The 15,000-nt window shown below is 38.7% G+C and overlaps 2 protein-coding genes across 5 annotated transcripts in view; one reads left to right on the forward strand and one right to left on the reverse strand.

The window, feature by feature from the left end:
- The window catches only part of LOC106869523 (sulfotransferase 6B1), a 47,799-nt gene that overhangs the window by 23,365 nt on the left and 9,434 nt on the right, over positions 1–15,000 (forward strand). The window contains exon 1 of one of the 4 annotated variants that reach the window (XM_089356859.1): positions 4,529–4,550. The exons of 1 other annotated variant lie outside the window; for it this stretch is intronic. The gene's annotated coding sequence lies outside the window, so the exon portion shown is untranslated. Of the gene's footprint in view, positions 1–4,528; positions 4,551–14,451; positions 14,605–14,919 lie in introns of those variants that run through there. 2 more of the 4 variants (XM_089356856.1, XM_089356854.1) reach the window with 2 other exon arrangements.
- The window catches only part of LOC106869518 (sulfotransferase 1B1), an 11,572-nt gene continuing 298 nt past the window's right edge, over positions 3,727–15,000 (reverse strand). The window contains 5 exon segments of the mRNA XM_052970278.2: positions 3,727–5,034; positions 5,536–5,695; positions 7,167–7,270; positions 9,260–9,580; positions 11,260–11,446. Coding sequence (XP_052826238.2) covers positions 4,925–5,034; positions 5,536–5,695; positions 7,167–7,270; positions 9,260–9,580; positions 11,260–11,425 — 861 coding nt within the window. The 5' untranslated portion in view covers positions 11,426–11,446 and the 3' untranslated portion in view covers positions 3,727–4,924.

Below are 15,000 nucleotides of genomic sequence, written 5' to 3' on the forward strand. Positions count from 1 at the left end.
TCAGAACGTAACGGCAGACGAAATACCACTAAGCATTTCGCCCGGCGTGCTAACGTTTCTTATTTCTTTATTGCCCACAAGGGGCTAAACATAGAGGGGATAAACAAGGACAGACAAAGGGATTAAGTCGATTAGATCAACCCCAGGTCGTAACTGGTATTTAATTTATCTACCGCGAAAGGATGAAAGGCAAAGTCGACCTCGGCGGAATTTGAACTCAGAACGTAAAGACAGACAAAATGCCGCTAAGAATTTACTCAGCGTGTTAATGATACTGCCAAGCTCACTGCCTTATATTCTTTTATGGGTCGATAAAATAAGTACCAGTTGTGCAATGGGGTCGATTTAATCGAATTAGTCCCTTCCTTGAAATTTCTTGCCTTGTACCAAAATATGAAACCATTGTTAGCTGAATATAAGACTGCGACCTGGCAGAATCGTTAGCACGCCGGACTATATACTCAGCGGCATTTCGTCCATCATTACGTTCTGAGTTCAAATTTCGCCATGGTTGACTTTGTTACTAATTCTTTCAGAGTCGATAAAACAGGCACCAACTGAGATCGATGTAATCGACTATCCTCCAACATCATTCCCGAACTTGCTGGCCATGTGCGAAAATTTGAAAGCAATATTAGCAGAATGTTCTCTGAAATGCTTTGCAATATTTGGTTTAATTCTATGATATTCTGAGATTGAATAGAATCGAAGGTCGACGGAATAAGGCCATACTCTCTCCTTTACAAAATTGTTCTTATCAGTAAACTGTCTGATTGTCTAATCTCATACAGGCAGAGAAGCAACCAAACGATATGAATATTTGCATTAATGATTATCTATGAATTCCTCTGGCTAATGTTTATCTCTGCTGTTACTTAAAATGGAGATGGTTGCTTGATTTTTTCTACCGTCTTGCAGTTTTGTTCTCACCGGATGCTGAAACTCATTTTGCTTGACCGACGTTTGAAACATTAATTGAGAAAGAACTTATATACCAAGCGATTATTCCAATATTATCATGTACCATGGTTGCTGTACATGCTCGAAATAACAACTAGATCTCGTTCATATCATACCGGACTGTCTTAAAAGGAAAAAGACGCCGGATAACGTGGTCAAGGATGTACCTAACTTAGAGGAGAGAGAGAGAGAGAGAGAGAATGACGTATTAGTCATGCTCATAATACCTTTTATCATAACTCTTTTCAATCATGCCCCACTTACAGCTAAACAACCACAACTAATGTTTTCTGCTAATGTTCCAAGTAGCTTTTTTTGCGGGGGTACCTTTTGGTTATCTCACCCGCATTAAAAAATTGCCATAAAAAAATTGGGTTATCTTCCTGCTAAAAATTCGAGTTAATGTGGAAAAAAATGATGACGACTCGGAACATTCACGATGTGAATTTTCCGAGTCCTCTCCCCCACCCCCACGTTCGCCAGCGCGCATTCTTTTTTCATTTTCATTTACTACATGTTATTTTACACCTATTACACTATTTTTTTTTTGTTTTTCCTCGGGGTCAAGCACTGGAGTTTAAAAGTCAAGGTCAAAGGATGTGAATTTTTCCGAGACTTTTCCCTCACCCCACCGTTCGCGAGCGCGCATTTTTTTCCATATTCGTTTAGAGTAAAATGTTTTACACCTATTACACTATTTTTTTCTGTTTTTTTTTTATTGCTTGGGTCAAGCCCTTTAGTTTGACCTTAACGACAAAATGTACGTGAGCGGGATTCGAACTTACAAATTAAAGAAACGTAACTATAGACCGCAAAGCAATTAGTTCGTAGCTCTAACGATTCTGTCTCCAATTCACCTAGTCATTTGGATATGAAGATATCAATTAAGGTAGACTATCGATTCAAACCGTACTTTATTGGTTTAATGCACGCATGCTAGAGCTAATATTAACGAAATGATAATGTAAACGTATATGACTAATGCAGTTTAAACAAACGCGGGTAAATGGAATGATTGTAAAGAAAGCACTCGAAGAACAACTACGTTCGTTGTAATGAATATTCAAGTGTTAACCTTATCAGATAAATCTGTTGGCTGAGCTGCACTGACAAGGCAGATCTGTCTTTCCCCCACCCTCCCCGTTTTTATGCAAAGCTAATTATTGTTCTAAAACCAAATTTCTCCAGTAAATAACATTATCTTCTAAAGCAAGTGTGAATTGGCTTCTGGGTTGTTCTAGCTCGACTTCATGTCTCGCTCGATCACACACTCTCTTTCGCTCTCTCTCACTCTCTTTCTCTCTCTCTCTCTCTCTCTCTCTCTCTCTCTCTCTCTCTCTCTCTCTCTCCAGAAGGAAGGAGAGGGGACACGCGAGCGATTCCCCTCTTTTCCGTTCTCTCGTCTCTCTTCTTTTTCTTTCTTTTCACACACATGCATTCATATATGAGTGTGTGTATGTGTTTCTGTGTGTGTGTGTGTGTGTGTGTGTGTGTGTGTGTGTGTGTGTGTGTGTGTGTGTGTGTGTGTGTGTGTGTGTGTGGAGATTGATGGTTAGAGGAATAAATGATTCTAGAGAATCCGCAGACTCTCAGTGAAGCGGGAAAGAAGCCAAATGACGCGTTGATATTGCTTTATATATTACAGTATCATACACACACACACACACACATATATATATATATATATATATATATATTGTCACGAGGTGCTGTTTCTTCTCTGGTGGTATTGTAAGGTTTCTAGCTGCATGTAAATCGTGAACAACAATCGCAAACAATTAACAGAAGCTTTATTTATTGCACAGAGTATTTTCCATGTTGGTCTGTGAATGAAGGACACAGGTAACAATTCATGCAAGTTGGAAGAGACAAACTCTGTAGCTTATGACAAAATTTCTGGTATAGCTTTGTGACTATGCTGTCACGACTGGAGAAATACCATGCTAAATTCATGACGGTCAATCTGTAGCTCCTATCTGCTCAACTGGAGAATAGAAATATGAGCATGGAGTCGTCGAAACAGCTGTTTAGCATTCTGAAAAAAATCGTGTTGGTGAATGCAAATGAGAATGTAGTTGTTACCGCGATGGTCTCTACGCCGTGTGTCAAGAGGTAAGATGTGTAAACGAATCGGTTGGTTTCAACATGGTGTGCAAATATCCCTAGTAAGGATGGAGGCACATTTCGCTAAGCTCATTCTGACACAGTACAATCTGTGACAGCTGTCTGCTTGGACAGTCTGGCTAGAGAAGAGGTGCTTCTCACATCTCCCTCACCTGCCTTTAACACTGTGCAAAGGGCTGCCGCAAAAAGTGACTTTATATAGAGTACAAAAAGAAAGCTCATGAAGGTCAAATCACGTGATGGCTCAATGCTGATTGGTCAGTTATTCGGCCAATCACGTGAAACGACTATAACTAAGCCATGACAATTACTCAGCAATTCAATGACAGACGAAGGGAATCGCATATATTTTTCTACGTAGTCTAAAGACAAGATGAGAGTATGGCGACAGCGCCATTAGAGAGTTTCCTATTGGCTTGAATAATAGAAATTATCTTTGGGATATCTACAAAGAAATCTATACCTCTTGAAGAGTTAGTAGCTCTGGGTATGCCACTTGGAATACATTTGCCACCTGTCTACATGGGTAGTATAGAAAACAACTTCATCCCTAAACATAACCTCATCGTATAAATATATATATATGTACAAGTTGTTGTATCTCGGGAGGATCATTGCGCCAATAATAAACACACGCACAGGTTCAATCTCATTTCTTTATTATTCTTTAAATGGTTTGCTATTTAAGCAACTAATCAATCGATTGTTTGTTAATCAATCAAAAAGTTATGCTTGTTCAAAGTCTTTTCGTTGCTAATCACCTCTTCAATGTCATGCCTGTCCACTCTCCTCCAAATCAACTTCGGGCATGTCTGTTTTTAGTTTTGAAACTACATACATACATACATACATACATACATACAATAAACGTGTATGTACCTATATATAAAGACAATCATATTAACATTGATCATGGTGTAAAGTTTCGTGTGAAGGTAATACCGACATTCATCAGACGGGTAGGATATGTAGGGTATGCAAAAGACGCCATTCTGATGAGCCTGGGATATTATTACCTTCACACTGAAGTCTGAGTTATGACCATCATTAAACTATATTATAGTCATTCACTGTATCCATGGGTGCGCTCTTTGTTTCTTCACTAGGAGCCACAACAGATTGCATATATACATTGTTACGATCAGACAAATTCTAATGTAAAAAAAAAGGGTAAACTTCTGATCGCAACAACAGAAATTGTTCAAACAGGGAAATTAATGTTCAAATATTGAGATTACGTCCAGTCCTCAATTGTTCAAAGGTAGGTAGTGAACGGTCCGACCCGTATGCAGCTCCGCCTCTCGTTTTGGTACTATCTGCGCCAAGCTCTAGCTGTCTTCTCAACTACCCTTTTTAACAGGAAGTAAACGAAATTACCTGATCACTTCCTGTATATATATTTGTTATCCATACCAACGTTATTTCACTTCTGCCAAACGTTTATCTCGCCACCTTCGGAAAATATTGTAAGTTCTCTTGCTTCATTATATCATAGGTATACATAACAACATATATATACTTCTAATATAAGGATAAAATTTTATTAAAAGTTTTATCAGTGGCCAGCATATGAAAAATGCCTTTTAAGGTGAAAATTATAGATACAATTATAAATGAGGGCAGAAAGAAAAAAAATTTCTTTGCCAATATACAACTAAAACAGATGCTAAATCGTCTAACCACATAAAATATTTTCACTTATATTATTACAGCATATCGGCAAGGAAATTTTTTTTTTGTCCTTATTTATAATTAGATGTGTGTGTGTGTGTGTGTGTGTTTGTGTTTGCGTGTATGTGTTTGTGTCTGTGTGTAAGTTATAGTAATACTAAAGTGACATTTAGCACTTAGTACTAAACAATGTAGACTGTTTGTCAAACTCGTCGCACTCCACTTGGAATCTCTCTTCTTGAGAAACTGTGAACCAATTCTTCCAGTCTCCAACGATACCTGTGAAATAGAGGACATTTTGGACGTGAGAATTTCCTGTTTCATAATTCCTGTTTATAATTAGTAGTTTGCTGTATACCTCGTATATTGGTTTCAATTTTTGGTACAAGGCCAGCAATTTTGGGAGGAAGTAGAGAGATCGATTACAATCGACCATCCTAGTACTTAATTGGAGCTTCGATCCCAAAACGATGAAAGGCAAAGTCGACCTCGGCGGATTTTGAACTTAGAATGTAAAGACGGACGAAATGCGGCTCAGCATTTAGTCCGGAATGCTAACGATTCTGCTAGCTGACCGCTTTGTATGGCTTATATAATAGGAGAACAATTTCCAGAATATTCCGTATTGGAATGTAGAAATGTAGTCAATATCAAGAATTTCCAGGGATAAGCACACACACACACACACCCACCCACACACACACACAGAGTCTAATCTGAAAGAACTGTGACCGAAAGGAAATTATTGGGAAAAGGGGTTATCAATGAAAGACACTATACCTTTACGGTAAATTGATTCATTGGGGGATTTCAATTTGGGACCAGGTTTAGCTTCCTTCATTTTGTCGAAACTGCATTGGTCAGCAATAGCTTCAAAGAGTTGGTCATTTCTGGGAAGCCCTAAAAATTCAGCTAATTTAGCCACACTGCCCACTGGATCCTAAAATAAATATAAACGGTTCGAAATTCTCCTTCAAATTATATTAAGCCATTTAAAATAAAGAACGTTAGAAAATGTTCTAGATCGGTAATAGAATGGTAATCAATAGGATGCTTTTGGTCAGCATGTTCCTATGGGGCTGACGAGTGGGGGGAAGGAAGTAGAGGCTCAGGAAGGGCAGGAACGAGTAGAAATGAGTGAGCGGAAGGACAGCTAGCATGAGCTTCTTTTGCTTTGAGGCTGTCGCTCAGAAGGGGCGTGGTGGCCGAGTGAGTTCAGGGAATTCGACGTTTGGTTCCGGGCAGAGGTTAGGCGGGTAGGGTTTCCTCACCGCACCTAGAAATAACGACCTATCTAGGACAAACGACTTGGAGGAGGTATCTGTTGTTCCCTGTTCCGCCACCTCAGATGAGGACCAAACATTCATGGGATGACCAGCCCCGTGCCATTTGTTACCAGGAGTGCAAATAGGTCCATATTCCATGTTTATAAATATATTGGTTTGGCGAGTACTTCGTTCAAGAAACGTTTTCTTAACCGCCAGTGATCCTTCAGAGTTCCAGAAAGACGATTTTATCACGTCCCTAGCACACCATGTGTGGCACCTCAAAGATCAAGGGACACCGTGTGATGTCAGGTGGAAATTAATTGATTATCAGGGCCTGTATATTAATGGAAGTGACTGTTACGAGAGCTGCATCACGGAGAGAACCAAGATTCTTAAGGACTATAAAAATCCTGGCGCATTAAACAGTCGTAAAGAAGAGTTTTCTAAATGCATCCACTTCAAGCGGTACTTACTAGAAAATTTTATCTCCCCGTTTGCTCGTTAGGCCTATCCGAGTCTATAAAAGTTCCCCCCCTCTGATTAAGGGGAAATAACCCGTATTCATTGACGCTTTTTCATATTCCTCGAGTTCTGAGCGTTTGCTCATGTCTGCGACGTAGGTATTTAAAATCATTATGTTCATATAGAGTCTGACGAGCTGTCCTCAAGGATTGACTTTGTGAGTGCGAAAACTTGGGTAACACTATATAAAATTTTGAGTGTGCTTCTTTCTGATATATGTTTTTTTTTATTAACTCTATCTATCTATCTATCTATCTATCTATCTATCTATATATATATATATATATATATATATATATATATATATATATATATATATATATATATATATATATATATATATATATATATATATATATATATATATATATATATATATAAGGGGATTTGTGCGTGCATATTAAGACGTGTTCTGTATTTTTGTAAACCATAATATCATGAATAGCGAAAGCGAAACCGGTCGACAAACACAATACAAGATATATTAAAAATTATATTAAAACTATGTAAAGTGTTTCCTGTTTTTAAATTTCTTACATATATATATGAAATACTTTATGAATATTGAAAATAATACCTCCATAGAAGAATAAAGGACAGGAGCGAGATGGAATAGTTTACCTTTTTGACATCTTCATACCTTAGTATAAGGATGGGTAATTCAGGGTGGTCTCTGATATCTTTCTCCCACTGTAGCATATATTGAAATCAGTTGCCATAACTTACTGAAATAATACAATATTTATTCACAGAATTTAAGCTGACGATATTTTGAAATAACTAATTCCACCAAAAGAAAAAGGTTGTTTACGGTTTTAGTACACACACACACACACACACACACACACACACACACACACACACACAAACACACACACACACACACACACACATGCATGCAGTACTATAAATTTTGTCTTATAACAGCCAATACATGTTACCGAATGGTTACATGCTGTTGGACCATTCCTGTTGTGGTGAGATGAATTCATAACCATCAGCATTGCATCTCTCTATACGGCAGCCGTTTTCTGACTTATGAAAAGTTATTGGACAACTCTCTCTTTCTCTCCCCTCCTCTGTGTACATGCATACATGTCATGTTTCTGTGGAAGACATCATGCATGTGATTAGCAGTTGTCCTAAAATCTCATCACAGTACTACTTCCCTATGCAGTACGATGTTGTTGCCAAAACAATTTACAATATCATCCATGAAAAAGATTGTCATGAAATAAACTTAGAAAACCCCTCTGTTATGGAATACATTCATAAACTCCAACTCAAGGAATTCTGGTGGAATATTCCCATCAAAACTTCTGTCAAATGTGAACATAACAGGCCAGATATCGTTGTTTGGGACAGAGGGGCAAAGGGATGTGCCATCATAGAAGTCAGCTGCCCTACAGATATAAATGTCTCTTTGAAAATCAGTGAAAAAGAGGAGATCTATGGGCAACTGCTTCGAAACCTCCAGCTTCTATATCAATTCGTATTCATACCAATAATAATTGGAACACTAGGTTTTGCTAGTAAATGCTTAAAGGAGACTCTGGATAAACTGGGATTTTCAGAAAGAGAAATCGACCAGCTGATTCGTACATTACAAGTGCAATCTCTGAGTGGAACAGTAAAAATATGCAAGACTTTTCTCAAGTTCCAAATGTGAATTTATCTGTGTTAACTATATCCCAAAGATGGATCCTTGTATATTTGTTTGAAACCGGCTCCCTCCTCGGTGGAAGATTTATAATAATTAAAAATAGAAGAGACGTACATACATATACGGTGATTTTTATGAGTTAAGGTGTTCTAGAGCCTAAATATTTTGGAAGTTTTTCAAAAGAGTTCTGTTGGCCACAAAAAATTGCTTTTGATCCAGAGTGAAGAGATGTTATAAATTCTATTAAAAATGGAGGTGACAATCAACTACTGCTTGACTCCTAAACTTGAGCAGTTCCTTTCAATGCCATTCAGATGTACTATGGTAGCTGGGTGTTTGACTTGTTTAGAAAAATAGGATCCTCAAACAATGTTTCCAGAGTCCTTTCTTGCTCAAACATTGTCCCTCTGGATTTCCATTCCAGCTCATATCTTGTCCGCAAGTGTTGAATTGCAATGGTTCGTAAAGGAACAGAACGATATCAATCTCATCGATCTCAAAGGGCCACCGGCGGCTAAAAGCATTACCCCTTCTTTCTGACCCTGCAAATAAATGCAGAGGAACTTAGTGGCGAAATAAATGGGAGAGTCTCTAATCCTCTGATAGAGATGAGTCAGTGACTTTACATTTTTATTACGGCTGCTGCGTTTAGGTGAAAAGGCAGGCAGATAACCGTGAAGCAGATCTGGAGAAGAAAGGGCACATCACTGATGAGATCAACAAATGCCGATGTATTAGGACTTTAACAGACTTAAGTGATTGATTGAGTGATAGAGCAAATAATCAACCAATCAATCAGTTAACTGGTTAAATGTTAACGGACTGACCAATAATAATGACAGAAGTGAAATGAGCCGCGTGTGTGTGTGGAGGAGTGTTCTTGTCTGTGTTTGTCCGTCATCACGGTTTGATAATCAGTGTTGGTGTGTTTACATCCCCGTAACTTAGCGGTTCGGCAAAAAGACAGTGCTACAGCATGGCCGCAGTCAAATGAGCGAAACAAGTAAGAAACAAGCTAAAAGACAATCAATGTCAGTGAAAGTGTTCTTACCTTTGCCATCAAAGAACAATTCGAAGAATCCTTTCCAATCTCCATCGTATTGGAATGCCTTTAACTGGAATATATGATGGTACGCATAGACAGCAGTATCCCGAGGGTTGCGTGTTAGGAAAATCATTTTAGGCTTTTTAGTAAATATCTCTTTTGGTAAATGGTGTAAGTAAAGGTGGGTATTAAACGCTCTGGGTGATGAAAGCTGGCTTAAGCTGGTTTCGTCTGTTTTTTCCATCATGGTAGCAGTCTTGCTTCCTGGATAGTATTCAGCAGAACCATTGAGTAACATTACACAGATTTCCCATATCCAGTGGGTTCCTATATCGAAAATATTGGAATCTCAGGAGTGGAATTTAAAATAAAAAAGAATCAAAATATAGGCGCTGGAGTGGCTGGTCTACCCTGGTGGTCGGATGCCGGTCCTTCAGAGCAGCCATTACAAATCGTAATGAGCAACGCCGAATAAGAAAACTAGTAATATATTAATTAGCAGCTACTACGGCCTTCATGTTTGTCTGTCCTTGTTCGTCCACTCTTTGTAATGCCTTCAAGGCAAATCGTTAATGAAATAAAGTAGCTTGCTTACGAACCACATGGTTCCGAGTTCAGTCCCACTGCGTGGCATCTTGGGCAAGTGTCTTCTACTATAGCCTTAGGCCGACCAAAGCCTTGTGAATAGATTTGGTAGACGGAAACTGAAAGAAGCCCGTCCTATATATGTATATGTATATATTTATGTGTGTATATGTTTGTTTGTCTGTGCTTGTTGCTCCAACATCGCTTGACAACCGATTGTGGTGTGTTTAGTGGCTGCAAAGCGAGCTTTAAATACATGAATACTAAAAATAAACAAACAAACAAACAAAGGCACAGCCGTGGCTTTGCGGTAAGAAGTTTGTTTCTCAACCACATTGTTTCTGCTTCAGTCCCACGGCGTGGTATCTTGGGCAAGTATCTTCTGTAATAGCCTCATTCTTTTATTTGTTTGAGTCATCTGACTGCGGCCATGCTGGAGTACTGCCTTTAGTTGAACAAATCGACCCTAGGACTTATTCTTTGTAAGCCTAGTACTTATCCTATCGGTTTCTTTTGCCGAATCGCTAGGTTACGGGGACGTCAAGGCACCAACATCGGTTGTAAAGCGATGGTGTGTGTGTGTGTGTGTGGGGATAAACACAGACACACAAACATATACATACACGCACACACATATATACGACGGGTTTCTTTCAGTTTCCGCCTACCAAATCCGCTCACGAGGCTTTGGTCGGCCCGAGGCTATAGTAGAAGACACTCACCCAAGGTGCTACGCAGTGGGACTGAATCCGGAACCATTTAGTTGGTGAGCAAGCCTTTTACCCCGCAACTACTCCCGTACCTATATATATACATACATATATATATATATATATATATATATATATATATATATATATATATATATATATATATATATGTTGGAGTATTCCACCAACAGATCATAATGTAATCCTTGTATTGTCCTTTTTCTGGCCCTGATGATTTTCCACCCAAGGTATTTTGTAGTGCAAGCTTATATATTCATATATGTTTTGTAGTTTAAATTGGATGCGTAATAAAACACTTGTAGGTGAAGATGATAATAAATTGATTTGTATCCATTGGATCTCTCCGTTTTCAAACTTAATAATTATGTGTGTTCGTGTGTGTTTGTGTGTGTGTGTGTGTGTGTGTGTGTGTGTGTGTGTGTGTGTGTGTGTGTGTGTGTGTGTTTGTCTCCCACTACTGCTTGACAACCGGTGTTGTGTTTATGCCCCCGTAATATAGCGGTTCAGCAAACGAAGCGGTTGATTCATTCGACTAAAAATTCTTCAGATGTTGCCCCAACATGGCCGCTATATTACGGGGGCATAAACACAACACCGGTTGTCAAGCAGTAGTGGGAGACAAATGACTGAATAAATAAAACGAAAGCGTTGCTATGGAGTCCCCTCCTCTGCAGCAACTGAATACGTTACCAGTTTTCATGTAGCCGAGAAGTAAGACATTATCTTCTCTTATTGGTACGTTGGGAATTTTTTCAAGAATTCCTTGAACGTTTGGGAATGGTGGCACCAAGAATCCGTTGTAGTCATAAACACGGAGTTGATATCCTGCAGGGTCTTTGTGGAATACTTCAGGCATTTTGTAACTTTATGGTATTCTCTGCAAAAGTAAATGATTTAATGTGGTTAAGCAGTTAGTTTTGTCACCACATGGTTTCGGGTTTAGTCCCAATGCGCGGTACTTTGCTAGTGTCTTCAAGTATATTAATGGTTTGTAGGTACCTGGTACCTGAATCACACAGCCACTCCGACGCCTACATGCACACACACAAAAAAAAAATTAGTTAAAATATCTTCTTAGTATACAATGCTAACAAGTTTTACATCATCTGGAAAGTCATTAGTTGAACTATTAGTCCTCTTGCATTCTGTGGGGTATCGCAGCATTTGAGTGACACTAGACCCCCAACAAATGCCCATAAATTAAATGCATCTATCTGGGCCACGTTCGTAGCCTGTTGACCTGTGCCTGATGGCTATGACCGTGGCTTGTCGACCTGTGCTTGACGGCCATGATCGTGGCCCGTCGTGCTTTTATTTGTTAAATGTTTTTATAAGTCAATACCGCATTCTACTGCGTTGACAGAGCACTTTACATTATTTTGTTAAGGTTGTTTCTTCAAATATTCCATAGAAATTATAGTTAAAATTTCTATAGAATATCTGTAGAAATAATCTGAACTTCAACTATAGTTCCAGGATCAACCAATGCTTTATGAGTGAATTTGGCAGGTGGAAACAGTGTGGAAGCCCGAAACTTCGAAGTCACTGTCAATGATATTCTTGCTTAAGAATAATAAGTTTATACTCTAGAAAAATATTGAGTAACCCTTCAGGTTAATGTAAAATTGTTTATAATATAACTAAACAGAAAAATAAGCTATATATATATATATATATATATATATATATACATATATATATACAACAAGCTTCTTTCAGTTTCCATCTACCGAATCCACTCACAACGCTGTGGTCAGTCCGAGGCTAGAGTAGAAGACACTTGCCCAAGGTGTCACGCTGTGGAACTGAACCCGGAACCATGTGGTTGGGAAGCAAGCTTCTTACCACACAGCCACTCCAGTCATTTATACGAAATGAAGTACACATAATAATGTAAAAATATACGAAATGAGGTAAATATAACAATGCAATATTGGAAGATATAAAGGATTGACTTACAAAACATAACGTCAACAATTAAATCGAATGTAAGAAGATCTTTGAGCAATATAGACCTCACCTTATGTAGGATAGGTTTTTTTCTAAAAAAGAAAACGATGAACCAATTTCTTACGTAAACCGAATATGATTATCACAGGCCGGATGTATTTCTCCAACTAATCTTAAATAACAAGGAGTCTCTAATCAGATGCCCCTTCCACCACCCCTCCATTCTACAAACTTAATTATCTCCCCAAATCGTTCCACATAATCCTTTCCACAGAAGGCACAAAAGACCTCAAATTTGTTTTTGATTTTTTTTGGTAGAGTGGAGGAGCTAGTCGGTTATATCGACCCCAGTATTTCACTGGTACTTAAATTTTTGACTTCGGGAGGATGAAAGGCGAAGCCGACCTCGGCGGAATTTGAACTGGGAACGTAGCAACGGGCCAAATACCGCTGAGCATTTCGTCCAGCGTGCAAACGTTCGTACCTGCTTGCTGCCCGTCGTGTGTGTATGTGTATGTATGTATGTATGTATGTGTGTGCATGCGTGTGTGCGTGTGTGCATGTCTGCTTGTGTGTGTGTATACATTTCTGTGTCTGTCTCTTCACTATCACTTGACAACAGATGTTGGTGTGTTTACGTCCTCGTAACATTAGTGGTTCGGCAAAAAGAGTCCGATAGAATAAGTACTAGGCTTACAAAGAATAAGTCCTGGGGTCGATTTGCTCAACTAAAGGCGGTGCTCCAGCAAGGCCACAGTCAAATGACTGAAACAAGTGGAAGATAAAAGATAAAATAACGATCTCTCTCTCTCTCTCTCTCTCTCTCTCTCTCTCTCTCTCTCTCTTTCTCGCTCTCCCCCCTCCCCTCTGCGATGCTTTTGACTTTGACCTCAAATAAGTTGAGCTAATAAGTCAACTCTGATATCTTTCGGCCTGAAGTATAAACATGGCAGCCGGGCAGACGATAACCTAGAAACCAAATCATATACTGTATTGTTTTCTGTGTCATTCAGTTGAGATAATTTATTTTGTTTGTTTTTTTTTACTATCTAATAACAATACCGTGTTAAGGCAGATGTCACACTCGGCAATTACCTGGGGCTCAACCAATGTAGGGGCACGAATGCATGGTTTTGTCCGGCGGCGATGATGGGGAGGCTATAATGATGTTAAAACAGCCTTCTCAGATAATAAGCTAACAGTTTTGTTTTTTATGCTCGCAGTTTTGTTGTTGCTGTAAGGCGGCGAGCTGGCCGAAGCGTTAGCACGCCGGGCATAATGCTTGGCGGTATTTCGTCTGCTTTTACGTTCTGAGTTCAAATGCCGACGAGGTCGACTTTGCCTTTCGGAGTCGATAAATATATATATATATAAAGGAATACAAAAAATGGGACAAGAACGCAAGACATCCAGACAGCTAGATGATACAAAAAACGGACAACAAAACATCTAGACAAGAAAAAACACCGACGGGTCATTCGGAGTTTTCTTTCGTCAGTCGAGTTCCAGATTATCATTGCAATTTCCGCTGATTATACTCGAAATTGCTCCAATCTGGCCAGTTCCAAGGAAAAACTAAGCTAAGAGCATTAAATTCCTTGGAAGAAAGCAGTGAATGTATGCGAAGAAACGTTACACAAATACAAATGTAAATAACAGGACATAACAACAGGTGTCTTTCGACTAAGGATGAATTAATTTAAGCTGGCGTGTGTAGAAGTAAAGCCTTACGGCAGGGACATAAGATTTGATAGGCACAGGGAGGAATATAGATGTTGCACGGATGGTAGTCGAATCAAAAAAAGAAGGTCAGGCTTGGCCGAACACCGGTCACGTGGAGATAGAGGAAAGAAATAGAGGCATATATATGTATATATGTATATATATATATATATATATATATATATATATGTAGGTATGTATGTATGTATGCATGTATGTATATAGAATATGAGGGGTTTAGTTCACTGGTGATCTAAACGAAAAGGTATGCTGTGTAAGTGCTATAAATGGTCATCCGTTAGATTCCAAGCTCACACCTGAGGCTGGAGCTAGGAATCCGTAGAAAGGCTTCCGAGTCAGCAGGTATATATTAAAAGAAAATGACAACAAAACGAAGACAGGATGAGTATCTCAGGTCATTTAAAATATTTGATTAGAGTAAAAGTGAATAAAAAAAAAAGAGAAAAAAAAACTAAAAAATTTAAAGTAATTATTAATTTTACTTCTCCATTTTTGATTCACCTTGCTCTAATTAAATATTCTAAATGACCTGAGGTACTCGTCCTGCTTTCGTTTTGTTGTTTGTCTTTTGACATATACACACATAAGTACGTACGTACGTATGTATTCTCTCTTTCTCTCTCTCTCTCTCTCTCTCTCTCTCTCTCTCTCTCTCTTTCTCTCTCACACACACACACAATTCCATTTATATAAGTTGATTGTCACAGAATACATTTACTTCCCACTTTCTTCTCATTG

This window comes from Octopus bimaculoides, chromosome 8 (genome assembly GCF_046866305.1).
Source record: "Octopus bimaculoides isolate indiv1 chromosome 8, ASM4686630v1, whole genome shotgun sequence".
NCBI lineage: Eukaryota > Metazoa > Mollusca > Cephalopoda > Octopoda > Octopodidae > Octopus > Octopus bimaculoides.